The sequence below is a fragment of the Macrotis lagotis genome, chromosome 1, assembly GCF_037893015.1.
Source record: "Macrotis lagotis isolate mMagLag1 chromosome 1, bilby.v1.9.chrom.fasta, whole genome shotgun sequence".
Classification (NCBI taxonomy): domain Eukaryota; kingdom Metazoa; phylum Chordata; class Mammalia; order Peramelemorphia; family Peramelidae; genus Macrotis; species Macrotis lagotis.
In genome coordinates, this window is record NC_133658.1 from 801,913,402 (window position 1) to 801,940,190 (window position 26,789).

A 26,789-nucleotide genomic window follows, 5' to 3' on the forward strand; every position below is an offset into this window, starting at 1 on the left:
CTTAACAATACCACTATTCTGTTTTGCAAAGTGTTAAGGAAAAAGGAAGAGACTCATGTTCTAAAATATTTATAGCAGTTCTTTAGGTTTTTTAATTTATTCATTTTGAATTTTAGAATTTTTCCCCCTATCTCGCTTCCCCTCCCCCGACCCTCCCTCAGAAGGCAGTCTGTTGATCTTTACATTGTTTCCATGGTATACATTGATCTAAGTTGAATGTGATGAGAGAGAAATCATATCCTTAAGGGGAAAAAAATAAAGTATAAGACATAGCAAGATTACATAATAAGGTAACTATTTTTTTATTAGCAGCTCTCTGTCTGTGATGACAAAGAACTAAGAAATTGAGGGGATGACCATACAAATTGTAGTATATGTTTGTGATAGAATACTATTGTGCTGTGAGAAATAATGAGCAGTTGATTTTAGAAAAACATGGAAAGATTTGTATTAAATATGAAGAGCAAAATAAGTAGAAACAAGAGAACATTGTATTTGATAAGTGTATTATTCAAAGAACAATGAACAACCCAGTAATATAAATACTCAGTTCAGCTATAAAAGACCTCTGAAGGAAGATGCTATCTACCTCCAGAAAAAAAGAACTGATAAACAGTAGAACACAGTGTATGATTTTACATATATTTATAAATCTACATCAAATGTTGGTCTTCTAGTACAGGGAACAAAAAAATGAAAAAAATTAGAAATGGTAAGTAGAAGCTAGTAATTCTATTAGACATCAAGAAACAATAAAACAAAGTCAGAAGAATGAAAAAGTTGAAGAAAATGTGAAATAATCTCATTGGAAAAACAACTGACCTGGAAAATAAATTGAGAAGAGATAATTTAAAAATTGTTAGAGTACTTGAAAGTCATCATCAAAAAAATTAAAAAGAGCCTAGACATCACAGTTCAAGAAACTGTAAAGAAAAATCGCTGCACTATCCTATAACTAGAGAATAAAAGAAAGATTGAAAAAAACACTGATCACTGTTTGAAAGAGATTCCAATATAGAAATCTATCTTACCCTGGAGGAAATTAGGAGAGGAAGGGGATGGGGAAAGGGGATGGGGAGGGGAGGGGAGGGGTGTAGGTGGTAGAAGAGAGAGAGAAGATCATGGGAGAGGGTAATCAGATACAAGATACTTTTGAGGAGGGAGAGAGGGAGGGAGGGAGGGAGGGGGAGAGAGAGAGAGAGAGAGAGAGAGAGAGAGAGAGAGAGAGAGAGAGAGAGAGAGAGAAGGATAAATGGGGTTGGGGGGAATAGGATTGAGGGAAATATAGCTAGCAATAGTGGGAGAAAAAAGGTTGAAGCAATTTCTCTGATGGCCTTAGATAAAGAATGCTATCCATCCCAAAGACAGAAGTGATGGTCTCTAACTACAGACTGAAGCATACTGTTTTTTCCCTCACTTTATTTTTCTTGAGGTTCTCTTTGCGAAAGGGACGGGGTATGTTTACTTTTGCAACATGACTATTGAAGTAATGTTTTTTACTTTTACAACATGACTATTGAAGTAATGTTTTTTTTTCATGGCTACACATTTTTAACCTATGCCAAGTAATCTGCTTTTTCAGTAGAAGTAGTAGAGTGGGAGGAAAGGAAAGGATTTGGAATTCAAGGTTTTGTAAGTAAATGTAAAAACTTGCTTTTGCATGTAGCTGAGGAAAGAAAATTTTAAAATAGTTTGAAAGGAAGGAAGAAATCTCAAAATAAAAACTTCCAGGAATATTGTGGCCAAAATTCAGAGCATCCAGGTTAAAGAGAAAGTATTTCCAAGAGCCAGAAAAAAATCATTCAAATTATCATGGAGCCACAGTCAGGATCATACCTGATTTCATAGATCATGCAGGATAAAGGAGTGGATCACTTAGAACATGCTGTTCTGGAAGACAAAGGAACTAACAACCAAGAATAACCTACTGAGCATAACCCAATTGGGGAAAATGGATATTTAATGAAAGAGAGGACTTCTAAGATTTCCTGTTGAAAAGATTAGTACTAAGTAGAAAATCTGACATACCAACATGGGAAGAGAAACAAAAAAATAAACATGAACCAGCCTTTATAAAGTACTAAAGAAGATTAAGCTGTTCATTCTTCAATGGGGAGATGATATATGTAACCTCTCAGAACAGGCATAGAGGGAGTCTTAAATAGACAGAAGACCTGAAAATTGACTTTTAGGTTTTCATTATCTTAGAAGAATGGCAAAGGTTAGGAAGAAAAACACCTTTGGAGAGGGAAATCAGGAGAGGAAGAATGGAGTAAATTATCTCACATAAGTGGTATACAAAGGAAAATTTATACAAGGAGGAGGAAGGTAGTAGAAGGGAGCAGGTGATACTTAAACCTCATTCATCAGAACTGGTTAAAACAGGAAAAGAGGGTGAGATAGCGAGATATAGGAATATATCTTACTCAAGGAGGAAAAGTAAATACAGAATTAAAAATTAGGCTGTAGGAGAATCTGATAAGCTTCAACTAAAGTTAAAAAAAAGACATGGTTAACAATCATGATCTCAGATAAAACAATAGCAAAAATAGACCTAATTAAAAGAAATAAACATGGAAACTACTTTTTGTTAAAAAGTACCATAGTCAGTGAATTAATATCTTTACTAATTATTAATCACCAAATGGCATAACATCTAAATTCTTTTTTAATGTTATTTTATTTTTTCAGTTACATGCAAAAATAGTCTTCAATATTGATCTTTTTGTAAGCTTTTGAGTTCCACATTTTTCTACTTCCCTCTCATCATTCTCCCCTCCCCATGACAGCAAGTAATCTAATACTGGTTATACATATTCAGTTATGTTTAACACGGTTCCATATTAATCATGAATCAGTCAAGAATCAGAACTAAAGGAAAAACCATGAGAAAGGGGGGGAAAGCATAAAATAAATTTCAAAAAGTGAAAATGGTATGCTTTGGTCTGCTTTCAGACCCCCTTAAATTTTTCTCTCAGTGTAGATGACATTTTCCATCACGAGTCTTTTAGACTTGTCTTTCTTTGATCTCTGAACTGCTGAGAGGAATTAAGTCCATATTAGTTAATCTTCCCATCATGTTGCTGTTAATGTGTACAATATTCTTCTGGTTCTGCTCACTTCACTCAGCAAGTCTTTCAAGGCCCTTCTGAAGTCTCCCACTCATGATTTCTTATAGAACAATAATGTTGCATCACATTGGCAATTTTTCAGCCATTCTTCAATTGATGGCATCCATTTGATTTTCAGTTCTTTGCCACTACAAAAAGAGCTAATATTTTTGTACATGTGGATTCTTTTCCTTTTTTTTTATGATTTCTTTGAGAGATACAGGTCTCCTAGTGATATTGCTAGTCCAAAGGGTATGCACAGATTTATTGTCCTTTGGGCCTGATTCCAAATTTCTCTTCAGATTGGTTTAAGCATTTCACGACTCCACCAACATGCATTACTATCCCAGTTTTTCCACATCCCCTCCAATATTGATCATTTTCCTTTTTTGTTATTTTAACCAACCTGATGTGCTACCTCAAAATTGTTTTAATTTACATTTCTCTAACAGTAATGTTTTAGAGCATTCTTTCATGTGATTATAAATTGCTTTAATTTCTTCATCTGAAAACTATCTGTTCATATCCTTTGACCATTTATCAACTGGGGAATGACTTTATTCTTATAAATTTGATTCAGTTCTATATTTAGTTCTCTTTCAGTTCCCAATTAGAAATGAGCTGTGAAAATTGTTTCCCAGATTTCTGTGTTCCTTCCCATCTTGGTAGCGTTGGTTTTATTTGTGTAAAACCTTTTTTATCTAATGTGTAATTAAAAATTCTTGATTTTGTTTTTTAAAATGGTTCTCCTATCTCTTGTTTGATCACAAACTCTCCCCCGCCCCCCACAGATCTGACAGATAAACTATTCCTTGTTCTCCTAACTGACTTATGATATCACCGGATCTATCTAAATCATGTACCCATTTCAATCTAGTTTCTGCCATATTCTTTTCCAATTTTCCCAGAAGTTTTTGTCAGATAGTGAGATTTTAGTCCAGAAAGTGGAGTTTTGGTTTATCAAACAATAGATTACCGTATTTATTAACTACTGTTTTCTTTTCATGATTTCTTTTCTTTTTTCTTTTTTTTCTTTCTTTCTTTTTTGCTAGGCAATGGGGCTAAGTGGCTTTCCCAAGGCCACACAGCTAGGTAATTATTAAGTGTCTGAGACCAGATTTGAACCCAGGTACTCCTGACTCCAGGGCCGGTGCTTTATCCACTGTGCCACCTAGCCACCCCTACTGTTTTCTTTTCTACCTAATCTATTGCATTTATCCACCACTCTGTTTCTTAGCCAATATCAAACAGTTTTGATGACTTCTGCTTTATAATAGTTTTAGATCTGGTTATGGGGAAGGGACTAAGCTATAGGAAGCATCAGGTTAGGCACCCCCCTTCCTCTTCTCTCTTCTAGGCTATCCTCAAAGAAAATCATCATAGAGCCTTCACTGTGAGGCCACTAGGAAGAACTTTGCTTGCTTATAGGGTAAAGTTTATTAAGTCATTAAACAGCCATGGGTTCAGTTAAAAGTATTCAGCAATCTCTGATGACTTCTTGGAGCTATTGCCCAGTAAATCTGTAATTACAGTATCTGTGGTTTGTTGTTTTTTAATAAATTCCCTTTAATTACAGCATTAAGCCCCAGATGTCATATTTCCAGTTTGGCCCTGAACCAACCTGGGAGGAAGCTGTTCCAATCATAGGACTGTGCAAGCAAATATGTAAAGTGAACCAGTGGATTTGATCCAGTTTTTCTGAGCTAAAACTCTACTAGGCCAGGACCCAGTGCCATAGATCACACAAGCACACTCATGGTCTTGTGGGAAATAACCCCCCCCCCCTTAGTTCACAAATGCTGCCTTGAAGCACACAGGGAATGGAGGTAATTGGCATTTCCTTTGCCATTGCCTTTGGCCCTTTCCAGGGCCCACATAAGCCAACCACCAGTCTCAGAAAAGTCTGTCTTTAAACGTTCTCATAGATTTTTGAAAAGAAACAATATCCTTGCAATCAATATTTTATGGCTTAAATAATGTGCTAAGCTTCATTTGGAAAGTGAGTGATTTGTAGCTTTTATTAACTGGTTCTAAAAGAATACTATATCCAGAGCCTCGATTTCAGACAAAATTCTTTTTGTAGTCTTCATCTTATCATTGGCAATCCTGATTTTCTGTCTTTACTTCATTTTGGGTAGACAGTAGAAAAGTACATTTTATCATCTCTCCCTTACAAAATACAACTCATAGTTGGTACAGAAAGAGATATTACTGATCATGTAACCCAACTTCATTTTACAAATGAAAAGACAGGTTTTGAAAAATTAAATTTCTTGGTCAAGAACAACCTAAAGAATAACAACTGGAATTTGAATCTAAATAATAGTATCTTAGAATTAGAATTAGAAGAAACCTTATCTAATCTAGTCCCTCCCCTTTGTAGGTAAGAAAATTGAGACTCAGAGAATATTTACCCAAGATAGTAAATTACAGAAGCATATCCTCTGATCATAAATGTAATGGGATCATATTCTACAATTCATTTGTTACTGAGCAGCTTGAAAGTATTTATTAAGTACCTGCTACATGCAAAATTCTGAGTTAAGTTCTAGAAATACAAAGACCATAACAAAATAGTCATTACCCTGGAAGAGTTTCTGCCCAACTGGTTCTTCTGTTTTGTGTTCTGTGCTACAGGATCCCAAAAGGAGAACTTGTGGGTAACCCTGTGAGGAAGGTTTTCATGTTATCAACTACTAGTCTGGCACTCTGCAATGCTCATATATCTTATTTCTGCCCTTTGGAGCTAAGCAAATCTCTTCTACTTAACTGTCCTTAAAATACTTAAAAGATAGATAAGTGATCATTATTCCCATCCCACCTTTTTCTGTTTTTCAAAGTAAATATCTCATCTGTTGTCTTTCTGCCAAAATATCCTGAACATTAGATCTAGGGCATTTTATTCCATTAAATAGGAAATTTAAATATAATTAAAAGATGATAGAAAAGGTATGCCAAAGAATTCCACTGTTTTTGAACACACCAGAGAATCAGGAAGGAAGCATAATATGGCTTCCCAGTGGCCAAAATAGATTTCTTAAATGGTCATCCATTTTCCTCATAGGGGAGTGCCTTATACCCTCAAAATCAGTTCATTCTTATTTTAGATGCAGTCCTACCAAACTTGGTAATCTGGTTATAAAGCCCTGGGGAAGCTTTAAAGGCAGATCAGAAATGGCATAGTAAAGAGAATTAAGGTCCCAGTGAGGTATCTTAAAAAAACCCCAAAGCCTTAGAAGTTCAGTAAATCAGTCATGGGCTGAGGAAATGAGCAAACAAAAGGATAAAAAAGAATATGACCATAGAAAAGTACTTTGGTCCCATGGAAGAGTCAGAAGATGACAAAATTGAAGCTTCTGTACCCAAAACCTTGAAGAGAAATAGAAAATGGGCTCAGGTTATGGATAAGCTCAAAAGACTTTGAAAAGCAATTAAGGGAGGTAAAGGAAAAATTGGGAGGAGAAATGAGAGTGATACAGATAATGATGCAAAACCAAATCATCAGCTTGATGAAAGAAATACAAAAAGATACTGAATAAAATAATTTTAAAAACCAGTTTAGGCCAAATAGGAAAAGCAACACAAAAGGCATATGAGGAGAACAATGCCTTAAAAAAGCAGAATTGGCCAACTGGAAAAGAAGTTTAAAAAAGCTCTCTGAAGAAAATAACTCCTTCAAATGCAGAATGGAACTAAAGGAAGCTGATGACTTTGCAAGAAATCAGGAAGAAACAAAACTATTCCAAAAAAGCCAGAAATTAGAAGAAAATGTGAAATATCTCATTGGAAAAACAACTTATCCCATAAACAGATCCAGGAGAGATACTTTAAAAATTATTGGGCTACCTGAAAGTCATGACCAGGAAAAGAGTCTAGACTTCATTTTTCAAGAAATGATACAGAAAAATTGCCCTGTGATCCTAGAAGCAGACGGTAAAATAGAAATTGAGGGAATTCACTGGTCACCTCATGAAAAAGATCCCAAAAGAAAAACTTCCAGGAATATTATAACCAAACTCCAGAACTCCCAAGTTAAAGAGAAAATACTACAAGCTGCCAGAAATTCAACTAACATGGCTCTGTAGTCAGGATTACACAGGATCTGGCAGCATCTACATTAAGGGCTCATAAGGCTTGGAATATGATGTTCCAGAAGGCAAAAGATCTTGGTTTACAACCGAGAATCAACTTCCCAACAAAACTGAACATCCAATTTCAGGGGAAAAGATCGACTTTCAATGGACCAGGGGGCTTTCAAAACTTTCCTATTGAAACAACCAGAGCTGAACAGAAAGTTTGATCTCCAAGTACAGGCCTCAGGTGAACCATAGAGGGGGTGGACAAAAAGTACTAATTATGAGAAACTTAATAATGTTGAACTGCTTGTATTCCTACATGGGAAGAAGATACTGATAACACATATGAACTTTCTCATAAGAGCAGTCAGAAGGATCATATAGACAAGGCACAGGAAGAAGCTGAATATGATGGTATAATATAGTAAAAAGATGGAGTCAATGGGTAATAAAGGAAAGTACTGGGAGGAAGAGAAAAGAGTGGAAGAAGGGGCTAAGGTATTTCACATAAGAGTCAACAAAAAGCTTTTTCAATGGAGTAGAATGGGGAAGGCAAGGGAAATGAGTAAACATTCTCATCAGAAATGGCTCAGAGAGGAAATAACATACACACTTAATAGGTCATAGAAATCTACTGTAGAGAAAAATGAGAAGGAAGGGATGGGATGGGGGGAGTAGGTGATAGAAGAGAGGAAAGATCGTGGGAAATGGTACTCAGATAAACACACTTTTCAATAGGGACAGGGTGAAAGGAGAGAATAGAATAAATGAGAGTGAAAGGAACAGAGTGGAAGGAAATATTAGCAATGGCAACTGTAGGAAAAATATTGAAGCAACTTCAAAAAGGCAACTCATTCCAGAGACAGAGCTATTGGAATCTGAACACAGACTAAAGTACATTTTTGCCTCTCTCAAAAAAAAAAAATACTTGAAAAGGGGTAAGGTAAAAAAATGATTATAATTAGATGTAATTTGAGACAGTGTCGCTTATCATGATCGCAAACAATCTGTGATGATACTTGGATAATAATATGAGCTTATCAAGCAATAAACTACAGGGAAGGAGGGGATTGGGAAAGGGAAAGATTAAGGAAGAAGGGACTGATAAAAGACAAGGCAAAGGTATAACTGAAAATAAACAAAGTTAAATTTTAAAAGAAAACTCAAAGAAGAAGAGGAATAAAATTTTTAGGGGAAGAAATAAGAGGAAAGGAAAGAGAAAAACATAAATGGAGAAAAATAGCATGGAGGGAAATACAGAATTAGTAATCTTAACCATAAATGTGAATGGGATGAACTGTCCCATAAAATGGAAACAGAAAGCAGAATGGATTAAAAACCAGAATCCTAGTTGTTTACAAGAAACACATTTGAAGCAGAGAGATACACACAGGGAAAGGTAGAAGGTTGGAGCAAAATATATTATGCCTCATCTGAAGTAAAAAAAAAAAAATCTGGGGTAGTGATCCTAATCTCAGATAAAATACATCTTCTTAAAAGGCATCTTTGGCGATGAAACTATATCATGATTAAACATGCATGTACCTAGTGGTATAGCATCCAGATTCCTAGAGGAAAAGCTGAATAATTACGTGGAGAAATAGACAGCAAAATTTTAATAATGTGAGATCTCAATCTCCCTCTCTCAGAACTAGATAAATCTAACCACAAAATAAACAAGAAGGAAGTTAAGAAGGTGAATGAAATCTTAGAAAACTTAGATATGATAGACCTCTGGAGAAAACTTAATGAGGATAGAAAATATACCTTTTTCTTAGCCATACATGGCACCTAAACCAAAACTTACCATGTACTATGTCACAAAAACCTCATAATCAAATGTAAAAGGCAGAAATAATAAATACACATTTTCAGACCATGATTCAATAAAAATTACAGGTAATAAAGGATCATGGAAAGATATATCAAGATCTAATTGAAAATTAAATAACTTTATCTTAAATAATGTGTGGATCAAGCAACAAATAATAGAAATAATAATTTTATCCAAGAAAATGATACTAATGAGTCATCATACCAAAATTTATGGAATTCAACCAAAGCAATTTTGAGGGGAAACTTTATATCTCTAAATGCCTATATGGATAAAATAGAGGAAGAGGGGATCAGTGAATTGGGTCTGCAACTAAAAAAGCTAGAAAAAAGAACAAATTAAAGATTCCCAATTAAATACCAAACAAGAATTAGAGTACATTATAAACTGTAAAATGAATGGTTTTGACTATATTAAATTAAAAAAGGTTTACATTAATAAAATCAGTGCTGTCAAATAAGGAAAGCATAAAGCTGGGAAACAATCTTCACAAGTAGGAATTCTGATAAAGGTCTCATTTCTAAAATATATAGGGAATTGCTTCAGATTTATAAGGTTACAGGTCATTCCCCAATTGATAAATGATCAAAGGATATGAACAGTTTTCACATGAAGAAATTAAAGCCATAAATAATCATATGAAAAAGTTCTCCAAATGTACTTCATGTCACGTTCTTTCTTGCCTCCAGGGGTTCTACCTTCTCCCCCCCCCCCAATAAGTAGATGTTTCTCCTCCTCTTCAACCACTCCCCTTTCAACCACTCTTCTCTTAAAGGTGACTATACAGGTCACCTTCATTTCATTACTAGCCCTTGACTTGACCTTGGCATATCATCTACTCCTCTTTATCCCTCTGTTCCCCTCAGGAAAGTGGTATCCTCCCATGTTATGATATCTCACCAAAAACAAGCAAACAAATCATCATTCATATCATTCATATGTAAACAGAGTATTTTTCTCTGTTACCTCCACTGGATTCCCACCTTCTCTTACTGGTCTCTGTTGTCACTTTATTGCCTGATGATCTTGCCTGCTGTGTTTTATTCCTTCCTCCTACATTTCTGTTGTTTAGCATGTTCAAGAAAAAGTTAATATTTTGAGTTCTAACTTTGTTATTTTCACTGGACATTTCATAGTTCACTAGTCTAGGTCTCTGCCCACCTGACTATTGGGGGTCAGAACTTTCCCCAACTGGGTCCTCTTTCTCTCAGGCTTTTCCCTCAAGAGGGCTGTGTGCACTCTGTGCAGTATGCTTCTCTCCTGGTGCCCCCTCTGCTCCCTCTGTTCTTCAGTTTTCTACCTAGTGCTTGCCAATTCAGAGCTTGGCAACACCTCTGCTTCCAGGTTAAAGTCCCCAGCCAATTCTTAGGCCTGAAGTCTTTGACCAAGTCTTTGAAGATCCAAGCAAGCTTTCACAACCTGGAGCTGTTGACTCTCTAGCCCTGGAAAGAAGGAATAGGGACCAGGGTGCAAAGGTAGATTTGGATGCTAGCAAGATTTCAGTGCCAGTCAAATGGGAGATGGGGATGGGTCCTGAGTCAGCTCAGTGTCAGTAAGTCCTAGGTTTGGATTTGGGTTTTGTTTTTTTTTTTTAACCTTCTTTTGGATTCTAGGTGCTGTAGACAATCAAAACAACTGAAGTTGCTTTATAATTGGCACATAGTTTCTGGTTTAGCAAGAGCTGGGGGATCATAGGTTTCAGAGAAAAGGAATAGTCAGAATTCTAAAAGTTCTGCTATGGAAAATGCCATCCAGTCTAGAGAAAGAGCTGTGGAATCTGAATGTAGATCAAAGAGTACTGTCTTCACAGTTGCGTTTCCCTTCTCATGGTTTTTCCCATTTTCTGATTCTTTTTTCACAGCCTGGCCAATGTGGTCACAGTTGTCTAACACAACTTACTATTTTCTTTATCAGTTTTCTTGCTAAACCTACAGTGGGGAGAATGAAGGAGTGGAAGGAGAAAACTTGACAAAAATAAATGATGAAAATTATCTCTACATATAATTGGAAATCAAAATTAATTTTAAAAAAGAAAAGGTCTAGTCTGCCATCTTCTTACTCATATGACCAAGAAGTACACCGTTTTTTTTTTTGTTAAAAATCACTCACCTTTTAGTAATTGATGATCTCCTGATGAACCTCTCTACACTTCGTAATCTCAACATTTAGTTGAGCCATTTTCAAAGCTTTGCTAGCTTGGTCAGGGATCTCCCAGACCTCTCACTCTACCAGCAAATCTTTTAAGAACTCAAGAGGCAAATAAAGGTACAAGTTAAATTTTTCAGAACATTAAACTGCCTCAAAATTGAGCAAGAAGAAAATACAGACCCAGTTTAGCTCCTTGAGTAAGCCATTCAAGAAAAGACAATATATTGAATGTAATCATGACCAATATCATCCTCTGGTCTTTTCTAAACCAAAGCTCACTTTCTTTTGTCTTTCAAGTGGTTATCATGACATTTAATCAAAAGGTGCGAGGGAATAAACTCCTTGACCATGGGAATACCTAATCTGAACATCTCTTCCAATCACCAAATACAAGGCTTTTCACACAATAAATGCTGATGTTTGTATGTTATTATATTATGTTACAATCACTTTATAGAGTTTTTTACAAGTTAGAAGAATGTCTTGCATGGCTATTTTACTGCATGTAAGTAAATGATTTTTTTTAAATCATTGGAATGTTAATTTTGCAGAAAGGACTTAGAAACTATATCATCTAGGAACTTCTCCATAGTTTTGCATGAAGAAATCTGCTTTGTGTTTCTCTAAGTGAAAAGATCTGGGAAAGGAAAATAACCCAGGATATTTCTTTCCTTCTTCAAAATCAGGACTCTGACATTCTGTGATTCTAAGTTCAAGTTGCACTAAGTAAGACCTTGAAGATTTCTTTTCTGTATGTTCTCCCTACGAGCCATAGAATGACCTCTCACTCTGTGGAAACCTCCAGAGTTTCTGTGGAAACCTTTATGGAAACTTCAATACTTTGTGCCAGCAAAATCAATTTTTAGCTCCCGGGTCATATTAAAAAAAAAACAGAAACTGGATTGAATTTAGCCTTTAGTCCATAGTTTGCTGACCGTTTGTGTTCTGCATAGGGAGATTTTAACTTTTTTTATGTCTTGGATTCCTTTGTCAGCTTGTTAAAAGCATATAAACCCACTTTTCACAATCCAGTTTTTAAATGCATAATTTAAAATGTCAGATTTACAAAGGAAACTAAAATACAATTATCAAATAATTTTAAAACTAATTTATGAACCTCAGGTTAAGAATCTCAGCTCTAGATGTAAAAGGCTTAGAAAAATGAAGTGACTTTGGCAAAATAAGCTAATAAGCAAAGAAATTAGGATTCAAACATATTTTCTGAGCCAGTCTATTGTTCTTTCCAATATACCACACTACCAAGAAATTTAGATTTGGTAACTCAGTCATCGATGAAAATGATCCTTTGATGGATGAGGGGGCAAGGTAGAGCACATAGGGCTGGAAAGTAGATACTTCCTAATTACACACTACACTGAATTCTTTCTTTTTTAATGAGGACCAGTAGTAAATTTCTTATACCCTGTCCACAAAAAAAAGAGCTTATTTTCTGAAATTTAGTCTAGCTAACACTACTCTTCTCCTTCTAAATCATTTCCATCATCCATAGTCCTACTTAGTTCCCACTACTCTCTAGTGCCTTCCTTGACCACTTCAACTCATAGCAATTTACTCACTCTTCTGCTTAACACTGTAACAGTCTGTGCAATTCATTTGCCAATCCTATATTTGCTTTGTGTCCCAACCCAACAGTTTGGGGAATCAAAGGAGGTTTTCACAAAATTAAATCAATCAGCAAGTATTTATTAAGTGCCTACTATAGGTCAGACAGTGTGGTAGGTACTGGTAATACAAAGACAACAATGACACAGTTATTTCTTCCCTTCTCTATCACCCCCCCCCCCTTCTATCATTATTACAGGCCACCTAGACAGAGAAAATTAATTGATGAGTAGTTCAGGAAACAGAATGCAAGCCTAGCACATAGGCTTAAATATAATTAGGGCAGGAACATAAGTTCATCACACTAGGCTTAGTACTAATGGGAGAAGTTGTATAAGAAAGCATTCAGTATCTGTTGAATGATTAGCCATCTAACATTAAGAGCAGTTGTCTTGTCCAGGCTTACCTAGATGCTCATTGACCATGTAGCATCTTAGATAATTTGAAAGAAAAGAAGTCATAGTATTTTAAAATATTTTTTGTAAATAGTATTTTTTCCAATTACATATAAAGCATTAATTTTTATGAGATTTTCAGTTCCAAATTATTCTTCCTCCCTTACCTCTCCTGACCCTCCCAAAGACAGCAAGGTATCTAATATAGGCTATACATGTACAATCATGAAAATTCTATGTTAGTCATCTGGTGAAAGAAGAAAGAGAACAAAAGGGAAAAGTGAAAATACTATGCTTCAAACTGCATTCAAATTCCAGAAGTTTCTAGATCTGGATAGCATTTTCTGTCATGATTCTTTTGGAATTGTCTTGTATCACTGTATTGCTGAGAAGAATTAAGTCTTATCGTAGTTAATCATCATGCAATGTTACTGTTTCTGTGTACAATGTTTTCCTATTTCTGTTCACTTTATTCATTATCAATTCTTGTAAGCCTTTCCAGGTTTGTCTGAAATTCACCTGCACATCATTTTTTATAGCACAGTTGTATTCCATTACATTAATACACCACAACCTGTTCAGCCATTCCCTAATTGATTAGCATTTCTTCATTTTTCCAATTCTTTGCCACCTCAAGAGCTACTATAAATGTTTTTGTACATATGGGTCCTTTTCTCTTTTTTCTGATCTCTTTGGGATAGAGACCTAATAGTCAAATTGTTGAATCAAAGGCTATACACAGTTATAGAATTTTGGGCATAGTTCCAAATTGTTCCCCAGAATGATTGGATCAGTTCAAAACTCCACCAGTAATGTATTAGTGTTTCAGTTTTCTCACAATTTCTCTAATATTTATCATTTTCTTTTTCTATAATAATAGCCAATTTGATATGTGTAATGTTAACCAGAATTTTGCATTTATCTAATCAATAATGATTTAAAGCAATTTTTCACATGACTATAAATAGCTATAATTTCTTTATCTGAAAACTGCCTATTCATGTCCTTGGACCATTTATCAATTGTTCCTTATAAATGACTCATATTCTTACAAATTTGACTCTCTTCTCTATATAATTTACAAACATTAGGTGTAAAAATTATTTCCCAGCTTTCTGCTTTCCCTCTAATTTTGTTTACCATTGGGCTTGTTTGTGTAAACTCTTTTCAATTTAATGAAATCAAAATTATCCATTTGGTGTTTCATGGTGTTCTCCATCTCTTGTTTGCTCATAAATTCTTCCCTTCTCCATAGATGTGTGATAAGTAAACTATTTCTTGCTCTCCTAATTTGCTTATGGTATCACTATGCTAAATCATATGCCCATTTTGACCTTATCTTGGTACTGTATAAGATGTTGGTCTATGCCTAGTTACTGCCATACGATTTTTTAGTTTTCTCAACCATTTTTGTCAAATAGTGGGTTCTTAGCCCAGATGCTGGAGTCTTTAGGATTATCAAGCAATAGATTTTTATAATCATTTATTTTGTCTTACGTACCTAATCTATTCCACTGATCCATCACTCTGTTTCTTAGCCAGTACCAAAGAGTGCTGCTTTATAATATAGTTTAGCTCTGGTATGGATATTTTTTTCTAGCTCCATAAAATAATTTTTGATAGTTTGATTGGTATGGCATTGAATAAATAAATTAATTTAGGTAGACTTAGCAGATATTATATTAGTTCCACTAACCCATGAGCAATTGATATTTTTCCAGTTATTCAGATCTGACTTTATTTGTGGGAAAAAATGTTTTATAATTGTGTTCACATGGTTCTGTGTTTGTCTTAAAGGGAAGATTCCCAAATACTTTATACTATCTTCAGGTTATTTTAAATGGAATTTCTATCTCTTGCTGCTGAGCTTTGTTGGTAAAATATAGAAATGCTGATGATTCATAAAAATGAGGTTTTTAAATATTCTTTAACTTTGCTAAAGTTGTTAATTATTTCAACAAGATTTTTTAGTCGATTCATTAGAATTCTCTACACCATCATATCATCTGCAAGTTTCCTCATTGCCTATTTAATTCAATTTCTTTTTTCTTCTCTTATTGCTAAAGCTAAAATTTCTAGTACATTATTGAATATAATGATGACTATGGACATCCTTGTTTGACCCCTGATTATTGGGAAGGCTTCCAACTTATTCCAATCACAGATAATGCTTGCTTGATAGTTTTAGATAAATACTACTTATAAATTTAAGGAAAGCTCCACTTATTCTCTACACTTTCTAATGTTTATAATAGGAATGGGTGCTATATTTTGTCAAAATCTTTTCCCCTATCGAGATAATCAGAATTTCTGGTGAATTTGTGATTGACATAGACAGTTATGCTAATAGTTTTCCTAATATTGAAACCACTCCATTTTCTCATATATCTGTTTATCTCTTCCTGGTTTAGGTATCAGCATCATATTTGTGTCATAAAAGGAATTTGGTAGGACTCCTTTGCCTATATTTCAAATTGTTTATTTAGTATTGAAATTAATTGTTCTTTAAATGCTTGGTAGAATTCACTGGTAAATCCATCTGACCCTGAAGATTTTCTTTTTCTATAATAGGCTTATTTTATTTCATCTTCTGTTAATCTGGACAGTTTATATTTTTTGTAAATATTCGTCCATTTCATTTGTCAAATTTATTGGTATTCGTTTGGACAAAATAGCTCCAAATTATTACTTTAATTTCTTTTGTATTCAATTTATCCTTTTCAGTTTTGACAGCTAATTTGGTTTCCTTTTTTTTAAATCAAATTAACCAAGGGTTTATCTTTTCTATTGGATTTTTTCTCATAAAACAGGTATTAGTTTTATTTATTAGTTATCATAGTTTTCTTACTTTCAATTTTATTAAACTCTCCTTTATTTTTTTAGAATCTTTAATTTGGTGTTTGATTGGAGATTTTTGTTTTCCAGCTTTTATAATTGCAAAGCCAATTCATTAATCTGTTCTTTCTCTGTTTTATTCATGCAAGTTTTTAGAGATATAAAATTTCCCCTAAGTACTGCTTTGACTGCATCCTATAAATTTTAATATGTTATCTCATTATTGTAATTCTCTTTTATGAAATTATTGTTTCTATTATTTGTTGTTTGACTCACTCATTCTTTAGGATTTGTTGTTTGACTCATTCTTTATGATTAAATTATTTAGTTTCCAATTAATTTTTAATTTATTTTCTATGATCCTTTATTACATGTAATTTTTATTGTCTTCATTGTCTGTGATTCCTTTGGGCAAGATGTCATTTCCTTCCTTGTCTCTTTTTAATTAATTTTGCTTTGTCTGAGATCAGGATTGTTACCTCTGCTTTTTATTTATTTTTTATTTTCACTTTAAGTGAAACAATCTATTCTGCTCTAACCTTTTCCCTTAATTCTGTGTGAGGTTTTCTGCTTCAGGTGTGTTTCCTTGAAACCACAAATTCAGGATTATGTTTTTAATCCACTCTGCCCTTCACTTCCTTTTGGGGGGGGGGGGTCGTCCCAGTCAATTTCATATTATGATTACTATTTGTATATTTTCCTCCATCCTCTTTTTTCCCATTTATACTTTTCTTCTCTCCTTTCATCCTGTCCCTTCTCCCTGCATTGCTTTTGAGCAGTCTCCTTCAGTCTGCCCTCCTTTCAGTCAACCCCTCTTCTTTTCTTTTCCTTTCCTACAGGGTAGGGAAGATATATTTCTTTACCCAGGTGTGTATGTTATTACCTCCTTGAGCCATATTATCATAAGATTCAAATAGTGCTCACCCCCTCCCTTCTTTACTTCTATTGTAATAGGTCTTTCACTCATCTTCATACAATATAATATACCTCAGTCTGCCTTCCCCTTTCCTCCCAATATAATCCTTTTTTTAAATCCCTAAATTATTTTTTTCTTATATCAAGGTGACCTTATACCCATATCCTCTAAGCATACTCCTTCTAATGGCCCTAATAGAGGTACAGTTCTTAAGAGTTATAAGTATTATCTTCCCATATAGGGACATAAACAATTTATCATTATTGAGTACAGTATGTTTGTGTATGCATGTATGTTTTCTTTTCTGTTAGCCTTTTTATGCTTCTCTTGTGTCTTGTCTTTGAAAATCAGATTTTGTGTTCGGTACTGATCTTTTCATCAGGAAATGTTGGAAGTCCCCTATTTCATTGAATGTCCATCTTTTCCCCTGAAAAATTATGCTCTTTTACTTAGTTGATTCCTATAATCCAGGCTTCTCTGCTTTCCTGAGTATCATATTCCAGATCCTTCAATCCCTTAATGTAGAAGTTACTAAATCCTATTTAATCTGTAAAGACTACAGCTCATTGATATTTGAACTGCTTCTTTCAGGCTGCTTTCAGAATTTTCTCTTTGAACTGGTAGTTCTGAAATTCGGCCACAATATTCTTTGGAGTTTTCATTTTGAGAGCTCTTTCAGGTGATAATGAATTCTTTGAATGACTATTTTACCCTCTGGTTCCAGAATATCAGTTTACTTTTCTTGATAATTTCTTAAAAGATGCTAACCAGGCTCTTTTTATTCAGGTAGTCTTTTTTAATAATTATTACATTATCTTTCTTGAATCTATTTTCCAGCTAAGTTGTTTTTCCAATGAGGTATTTTATATTTTCTTATATTTTTTTTATTTTTTTAAAAATTTTGTTTGACTGAATCTTGATGTCTCATAGAATCATTAGCTTCCACTTGCCCAAACTTAATTTTTAAGGAATTATTTTCTTCAGTTAATATTTATACATCTTTTTTTCCATTTGGTCAATTTACTTTTAAAGGAGTTATTTCTTCATTTTCTGTGCTTCCCTTTCTAAGCTATTGACTTTTTCATAATTTTCTTGTATAATCTCTCATTTATTTTCTCAATTTTTCTTCTACTTCTCTTCCTTGATTTTTAAAATCCTTTTCGAGCTCTTTCATTGTTTTTTTATGCTTGATATCAATTCATATTCCCCTTTGAGGCTTCACCTATAGACATTTTGACATTGTTGTCCTCTTTTGATTTTGTGTTTTGAGCTTTCCTCTTGCCATAGTAGCTTTCTATGATGAGGACTCTTTTTTTTTTTCTTTTGCTCCTATTTTTCAAGTTGAGTTCTATTCCTGGAGTACAGGGTGCACAATTCCAGCCTTCTTGCACTGGAGCCCAGGGATCTATCTCGTCACTGACTTTCTATGCTGAGGTCTCTGGGTTCACAGTTTGCCTGCTTCACTAGGATGACCTGGCCTAGTCACTCCTGTTGTGTCCTGAGTTCCAAGACTGGCAGTTCGCCTGGGACTGGAGGTCCCATACTTAGCCTGCTGTGCCACTGGCCATCTGAGCCAAGAGTGTAGTTCTTTGGTTATTGATCTGTGCTGTGACTAAAAGCTTCCCACTTACTTCCCTGTACAGCACCTGAGCTGGGCTGCTCTTCTCTTACTCAAATGAGACAGACTTTTCCTGAAGGCCCACTAAGTTATCTTGGACTGGAAAATTGTTTAATTCTGTCTTTTTGTGAGTTCTGTTCTGCAGAATTCTTTTAGTGACTTGATTTAAATTTGATTCCAAGGGAAATTGAGGAAATCTTAGGCAATTTCCTAGTTTCTCTCTACCATCTTGATAGGCATGATATTTCTACCTCAGAATAATTCATTAAACATTTATTTAACATTAAATATACAATAAAGCTAGTATTGAATACATTTGAGTCTCATAGGAGTAATCCTGCAAGATGCGCAGGATTTTATACAACATACACAGAGTGTATTGTACAAGAAGAGGCACCATATGAAATAGGATTGGAGAGCCTTTCCTAGATTACAGGAAGTCTTCACTCTAGCATCATTCATTTGCCTTTTTATCCAGTAAGCAGAAGGAATCCCTTGAGTAGGACACTGACATGACCTGGCATCTAGGAAGATTGTTCTGATAGAATTTGACTATACACACAGTGTCTTTCATTTGTTAGACCAGACTTGTCATTTCAGTTGCATGAAGCCCTGGACAAAGAATTTCACAGTTCAGATTAGCTCCTTGATTCTATAGCCTGTTAGACTGAGACACAAGCATGTGGGCATTGAGAAGTGAAAAGACTTGTTGGCCTCACCTAGCCAGGATGTGACAAATCAGCAAGCACTTATTCAGAACCTACTGTGTGCCAGGTATTATACTAAGCCATGGGGAATAAAACAAAAGGCAAAACAGTCCCTACCTTCAAGGAGCTCAGAGTCTAATGTGGGAGATAACATACAAACAAAATGTGTGTGTGTGTGTGTGTAGGAATAAATATATATGTATGTATATATACACACACATGATAAATTAAACATAATTTTAGTGGAAAATGCATTTGCATTTGGGAGATCTGCACAGGCTTCTGTGGAGAAGGTGAGATTTTATCTGGAACTTGAAAGAAATCAGGGAAGTCAATAAGAAGAGATAAGGAGAGAGAATGTCAGACATGGGGGACAGCTGGAGAAAATATTCAGAGTTTGCCAAACCTGGTGGTACACACCTGTAACCTCTGCTTCTGGGGACCTGAGGCTGGCAGATATCAAGCTGCAGGGCCAAGTTCCTGTGACAGTGGGCCTGGGAGGGGCCCAGGAGAACCTACCTAGGTGACGTAGGGAGACAAGGATTGAGAGACAGAATGGGGTGGGGGGGGGGGAGAAAATAAATACATGGAGTTAGGAGGGTCATGTTCCAGGAATGGTACCCTGGATCATGGAGAATAAGTAGTAAAATGGTTGGACAGGGAAGGTTAGGCAAGGCAGTTATGAAAGGTGTTTTAAAAAAAACAGATTTTATAGCTGATCATAGGGAAGCACAGGATTTTACTGAATAATGGAATGATAGGGTCAGACTTGTGCTACAAACCTTGATCTTCCCAACTGCAAGCATAGTTTGTCTATCCCACTATCCTATGCTGTCTTGTATATAGCAGATACTTAATAATATTTTTAGTCAAAAAGTGCTTGCATAATACCTGAAACATAATAAGCACTTTGTAAGTGCTAAATATATACTAATACATAGATAAAAACACTAAATATGTCCATTAGAAGGATGTGTTCCAGCTTCAAATCTCAATTTTATTTACTGTCTGGCCTTTGGCAGTGCTCTTTTCCTCCCTAGATCTAAGTTTTCTATTCTACAAAATAGGATACTCTTCAACTCTAAACCCTATAATCCTGCAAATACATCCTTGGCCTTTCCTGCTCTTCTCTTCCCTGCCCCTCCTCACCCCCCCAAACTCACTGCCTGAATGATATACTGAGCGCGTATGTGCACTAGAAGCCAGTCCAGATTCATGAACCATGACCCTCCCCTCCAAGAGTTCCCAGCAATCCATGGTGTGGCTTCTATTTCATTCTGAAGTAATCGATCACAGCTGTGATCATTCAAGCGTTCCTATTGTGAGCTCAGATAGCAAATGAAAGGCTTGGCTTGTTAGGACCAAATACATTGTCTGTGGGTGGTGTTAATATTATATTTTGCTTTGATTAACTAGCTTCACTGGAAAATCATTTAGAGGGGGAAGAACACTGTCAGCAGGAGGCAGAAAGCAAACAGTCCCACAACTGGCAAAGAAAAAAAAATCTTGGCACACAGAGTAAAGTTTTGACAACCTATCACCTGGAGAACTCCCAAATTAAGGGCAGCAGGTTTGGCTTGATTTTTCTCTGCATATTAAAACCTGTAATTTATAGGTCTGCCTGTCTGGTCCTGAGCCCTGACAATTACCCCCAGTTACAAATATACTCACACTGCTAGTGCTATTAAGCATGGAAGAAGAATTCAGAGTTCTCATCATATAGGGAGACACCTGGGCGATCATACTAGGCTCTCAGTGGGAAATTATCTCTAAAGTCTCTCATTTGTAACTTATCCTTAATTATCATAGGAAAACAAAGGTAATAATATCTATTCTACCCACCTACCTTTCTCACAAAGCTAAAGTAAAGAAATTGCTTTGTAAACCTGAGATCCAGAAATGTGAATAATAATTATCATTACTGTTAAATAAGAGGTAACGTTTTCTTTTTCTTTGCCTTCCAGTGACAGACATCACACCTCTAGTGCCATTCCAGTTCCAAAGAGACAAAGTTCCATATTTGGGGGTGCAGATGTTGGTTTCTCTGCTGGGGTCCCTTCACCAGACAAAGGTCACCGTAAACGGGCTAGTTCAGAAAATGAGCGACTCCAGTATAAAACTCCTCCCAGTTACAACTCAGCGTTAACCCAACCTGTGGCCACTGTTAAGACTGTTGGAGATTCTGAGAAAAAAATGGCATCTTTGTCCTCTTCCTTAGATACTTCCTTGGACTTCTCCAAAGACAATAAGAAAAAAGAAGCTGATTTTGATGATAATTTAAACAGAAGCCATGTGAATGTGAACAGTAGCCAGGAGTCACAGGAGTTGCTCCTTGGGCATCCTGGTGCAATCAATGGAACCCTTCCCAGGGAGCACAGCAGCATGGCCTGCAGTGAGCAGCCAGAGGAGCTCCTGACTGCCCCCAGAGGCACAGAGCTCTGCTGTGCGGTGGAGCAGGCTGAAGAGATCATTGGCACGGAGGCGATGGGCTTGAGCTCAGGGGACCAGCTGGAAGCCTTTAACTGCATCCCAGTGGACAGGGCCGTGGCCGTGGAGTGTGACGAGCAAGTACTGGGGGAGTTTGAGGAGTTCTCCCGACGGATCTATGCACTGAATGAAAACGTGTCCAGCTTCCGCCGGCCACGCAAGAGCTCAGACAAGTGAGCACGGGGAGGGAGAAGTCATTGATTGGACCAGGACAGAGTGATTGATCACAAATGAAGATGAAGTTGCACTTATCCTTTGTATTAATTATGGAGCAAAATAAAACAGATTGAGTCTATTCTTCTGATGTTGGATAGTGAACTTGGGGGAGTGAGCCAGGATATGGGGTCAGGTATATGAATGGGCCAGGTAGACTTAAACTCTGTTTCCATATATTTACTTTTCAGACCTTACAATTGGTTCTAGATCAGTAGTCATTCTTTAGCTTGAAAGAGCTTCTATCTAGTTTAAGCCATTTTATCAGCTTCTGTTACATATAATATTGTTTTATCCTTGGATTGAAGATGATAATATATGAATCATAAAGTGAATGAATATATCTTTTATTGTTTGTCACTATTTATCACAAGTAACACTGTCACTATGGTTCAGAAACTGACTACATATGACCAGATTTGCCCTGCTTCCCTGAAAGGGAAGCCCTTTGTCTGGTTCAAGATTAAGCACATGTGCATCACCCCAACAACATAGCTCCCTGGGCTTGTCACCCCAGTCACCTTTCCAGGTGTCTAGTTGTAGTCTGAGTATATCAGATTCCTCTCTGCTATCTTAACAAATGGCCACAGGCTTTATTTAATATCAACCTCGTTAGATATGGCCCTCAACAATTTGATTTTTTTTAATAACAGTTGAGTTTTCTAAAATATTGCTTAACAGAGGATTCCAACTACTCTACAGATTTCATGATGCAATCCCATTCTTGGATCATAGCTCTAATACTTAGGTAGTTGAATGCTGGGAGACCAAAAGCTAGGCATGCTTTTAAGAAATTCACACTCCAGGCCAACCCTTTAGATTTGAACTCCATGTTAACTTATTGAATTTATAGTCAGAAGGAAAAACAAACCCCCTGCCAAGTTCTGTATACAATTAAATAGATGTGGCTTGCCCAGCCCTATGAATCTGAACATTGGGAATTGCTGGATCGTGTCAAGAGATGAGGAAAAATACCATGGATGTGAATATAAAGACACATTTATTTTAACCACTCATCATTTTCAAAGCTCAGATTCCATCCCTGTTGCTGCCTATGCTGTATACTCAGGAATGTAGTGCCAGGGCTGCAAACTCTTTTAAAGAGAACATAGTCATCTTGCTAATTATGTTACCCAAACAAATAATAATAGAGTTTTTCCTCCCCCAGAATCTGATTTTTCTTCCCAGGTATGAATTTCCTCTTCAGACCTGTATTATCTACCATGTGGCACATCCTCCTAATACCAGGCCAAAGGAAACTGTGAATATGTATGATACAATGTTATTCCTTAACTCTCTCACAGTTCTTATGCCATATAGAATAGCACATACAGTATATGCTGCTTGGTAGCTGCATTTTTCCCACATAACATCTTAAGCATTAACAGGTCTTGAATTTCTCTTTATATTTTGTCTGGGCTCCCCTGAGCTCCCTTTGGATTTATAGATACAATAGACTAGAGTATCTCACTACCAATCATTATTTTCTATGTATCTTATGTCTTTTACACATACATAAACACAGCTGTCTTGAAGTATTAGCAGAACAAATGCACAGACATTTAAAGATTCCTATGAAAAAGCTTTAACTTCATTTTGAAGAAATCTTATGTATTCCAAATCAACTGCTCTGTCCCCTCTGGGCCTAGGACAGAAGCCCATTCTGAGAGTTTTTTCAGAACACACTATTATCTTTGTTTATTCTTAAGAGATAGGAAGGAGGCTAGACTGGCCAGGAAGCTTTAAAGAAGGGATCACAACAGTCCTCTACCCAAGGAGATAGCAACCAAAAACCAGGACTATCATCTCAGACAAGGGAACAAAACGCACATGTTGCATCAACTTCTCTAACATGGCAGGGAGTCTTTGAGGTCGGTGCCAAACCCAAAGAGTAGCTGCATCCTGTGTGATTCTGTGGAGCCTCCCATCACGCCCCTGGCGCTACCAAACCATTGGTCCCAATGAAAACAGGACACAGAAAACATGCATTCATGGGCATTAATCTCAGGTTCCATTCAGCCAAATGAAGCCCAAGTCACTGTCTTTCCCTCTGTGGTTATCCTCGTTGTAGCTGTTTGCTATTTAACCTGCTGATTTTGAAGTGCAGACCCTTCCACCAGAACGCCATATGGAGCCCTAGTCAGGAACACCAGGTCACGATGGAACTGGCCCCCACGGTCGTATTTGCTTGGTTCATGCCTTTTCCAATAATGCACTCTTTACAGAACATAGCTGGGGTTTCTCTGCAGTGTCAGTTACATTTTCCCTATAACCAGAGTATTTCAATGTCTCAGTGAACAGATTTGAGTTCATTTTTCATTGCTGTAAACTTAGTTTTTCCAGTGCTTTAAATGGCCAGGGCCCAAACACTGATGAGTTCCCAGCTTTTACAGTTTTTCTTTTCAAATTTGTCTTATAAAAATTACCAAAAAATTAGACTTCTTAGACAGAGGGGGAGGAGGGATTGAGGAGGTAATGTGGGAATTTGGGTGGAAACTATCACATCACTGTCCATTTTGAAACTGTCAAGAACCTCACTAAATTTCCATGAAGATTAGAACAGTTTGTGAATGTTTTCAAATCAGTACTTGGTGGTACCCCACACCTCCCCCAACCCTTGAAATTCTGGAGGCATGGGGTTTTTTTGGGTTTTTTTAAGAATATTAGTTTTGGAAGACTGTATCCAGCTATATTTTTATAGCAATTCTAACAATGTCTATTTATCCTGACCTAGCCAGTTATTTAAATAATTTTCAAAATCACCACCAATAATAAATGGCATGTAGGAAACTTCTGGTAATTGAGAGAAAATTCAGCATCTGTATTTATAAAATAAATTTGATTAGTATTTATTTTGAGAGTGAAGTGTGTTATTTACTTCCCTCTTCCCCTTTGAGTCCTGTATTCATTGTTTTAAGTGTCTTATCAAAGTTCAGCTATGGGAGAATGTGTTCTTACTTAAACAGTGGGGCTATGATTAGCTTACAGCTTGTTTTAATTTTCTTGTTTCTTTGCATCTAAAATTTTTAATACCATTGAGAGAATCAGTCATCTTTATTTCTGTGATCTGAGAATCATAGACTTGAAGAGCTGAAAAAGAATTTTAGAAGTCATCAATGTAATCTCCCACCCAACACAACCCTTTCAAGCTTCTCTGTGATAAGGATAGGTAATAAGCATAAGATAGCTACTCTGGGTTTTGTTTTTAACTGTTTAAATGTTTTTATCAATATCTTTGTTTTTTATCTCATTAATTTTCCTGATTAGAAGCATATAACAAATAAAATTTGTAAAGGCAAGTAACAACAGCAATAATAATGTAGAAGAAAAAGACAGCACAACTAATCAGCACATTGAGAGTCCATAAACATGTGCAGTGTGCAACCTCCCACCTCCTCCCTCTAGAACTAATTGATATTTATTTTGTTACATTTGTCTTTTGGGTTTTTTAATATGTTTATATTTAATATATTTTCATTCCATTCACATTGTTATTGTATATGTGGATAATTTCTCATTTCACAATTCACATTTCACATTCATCTTTTCTTACAGCCTAGTAATTATATTTATGTGCAATTTGTTAGACCATTCCTCAGTCAAGAGGCATCCACTTTATTTCCAATTTTTAACAGTTACAAAATGTTACTATATTTTGGTATATATAGGAACTTTTTCTTATTAATGGCTTCCTTGGAATATAAGCCCAAGATTGGAATCTCTAGGTCAAAGAATATGGACATTTTAGTCACCATTTGCATAATTTCAGATTTCCTTCCCAAATTGATTCTACCAATTCACAATTCTACCAGTAATTTTACTGTTGTCATGTTCAAAGAGGATCAAAATGACATCACCACACTGGAGTCAAGACATAGTGTGTCTGACTGGCTGATCAGATTACATGCACTTGAAGGCCCTTTCACAGGTGGTTCACAAATAATCAATATGAACACATAGACCAATACTACATTAGTTTGCCTGTCGTTCCACGATTCTCCATTAATCATTGCCATTTTTGTCATCTTTGTCAATTTGCAGGGTGTGCAGTGAAACTTAAAGGTTATTTTGTTTGTATCTCTCTGATTTGAGTGATTTGGAACTTTCATGTACTTATTAATACAGTGCTTTTTGAGAAGTAATCCTTTGACAACTTAGCTATTGGAAAAAGCAATTCTATTTTTAACATCTGACTATCGAGAAGTTATTCCCTTACATTAAACAAAAATCTGCTTCTCAGTCCTCCCCCATCCCATCTTTGGTCCTATTGTTGCCTTTCTAAGGAATTTTGGTATTTTTTTTTTGTACCTGGAAGGATATAAGCAAAAAGTCATTTTTATATGTAGCACTTTAAAATCTACAACTCAGTTCACTCACAACCTTGTAAATTAGATAGGCTCAGAAAGGTTAAATAACTAGCCCAGGGTCACTCACACTCCAGTCTTCTAAATTCATGTCCACCATATTTTATGCTGCACTCCCTCATTGAACACATCTACTCCCCATTCCTCTTGAAAATCCTTTTTGTATTTGGAGATAGTGATCTTATCCCCTTTGTGCTTTTTCAGGTTAAATATACCCCATTCTTTCAATCTTCGAATGATGCTTTAAGGCTTCTCTCCATTTCAGTCTGCCTCCTCTGAATATGCTCTGTATTGTCAGTGACTCCAAAAATAAACCCCCAAACAGGACACAATTCTGAAGATGAGGAAACCCTACCAGGGTAGAAAACATTATCAGCTCCCTTATTTTAAATGCATGCTGTGATAGATTTTGCTTTATGTAGAATAAGATTATATTAACTCCCCAGCCACATCCCCCATCTTA

General features: G+C 35.9%; 1 protein-coding gene across 3 annotated transcripts in view; it reads left to right on the plus strand.

Moving 5' to 3' along the window:
* UVRAG (UV radiation resistance associated) overlaps positions 1 to 25,169 on the plus strand; it is a 383,712-nt gene extending 358,543 nt beyond the window's left edge. The window contains exon 16 of one of the 3 annotated variants that reach the window (XM_074216910.1): positions 21,227 to 25,169. In XM_074216910.1, the coding sequence (XP_074073011.1) occupies positions 21,227 to 21,926 (700 nt within the window). In that variant the 3' untranslated portion in view covers positions 21,927 to 25,169. The remainder of the gene's footprint in view (positions 1 to 21,226) is intronic. The other 2 variants (XM_074216911.1, XM_074216912.1) reach the window with 2 other exon arrangements.
* The last annotated feature ends 1,620 nt before the right edge of the window (positions 25,170 to 26,789 follow it).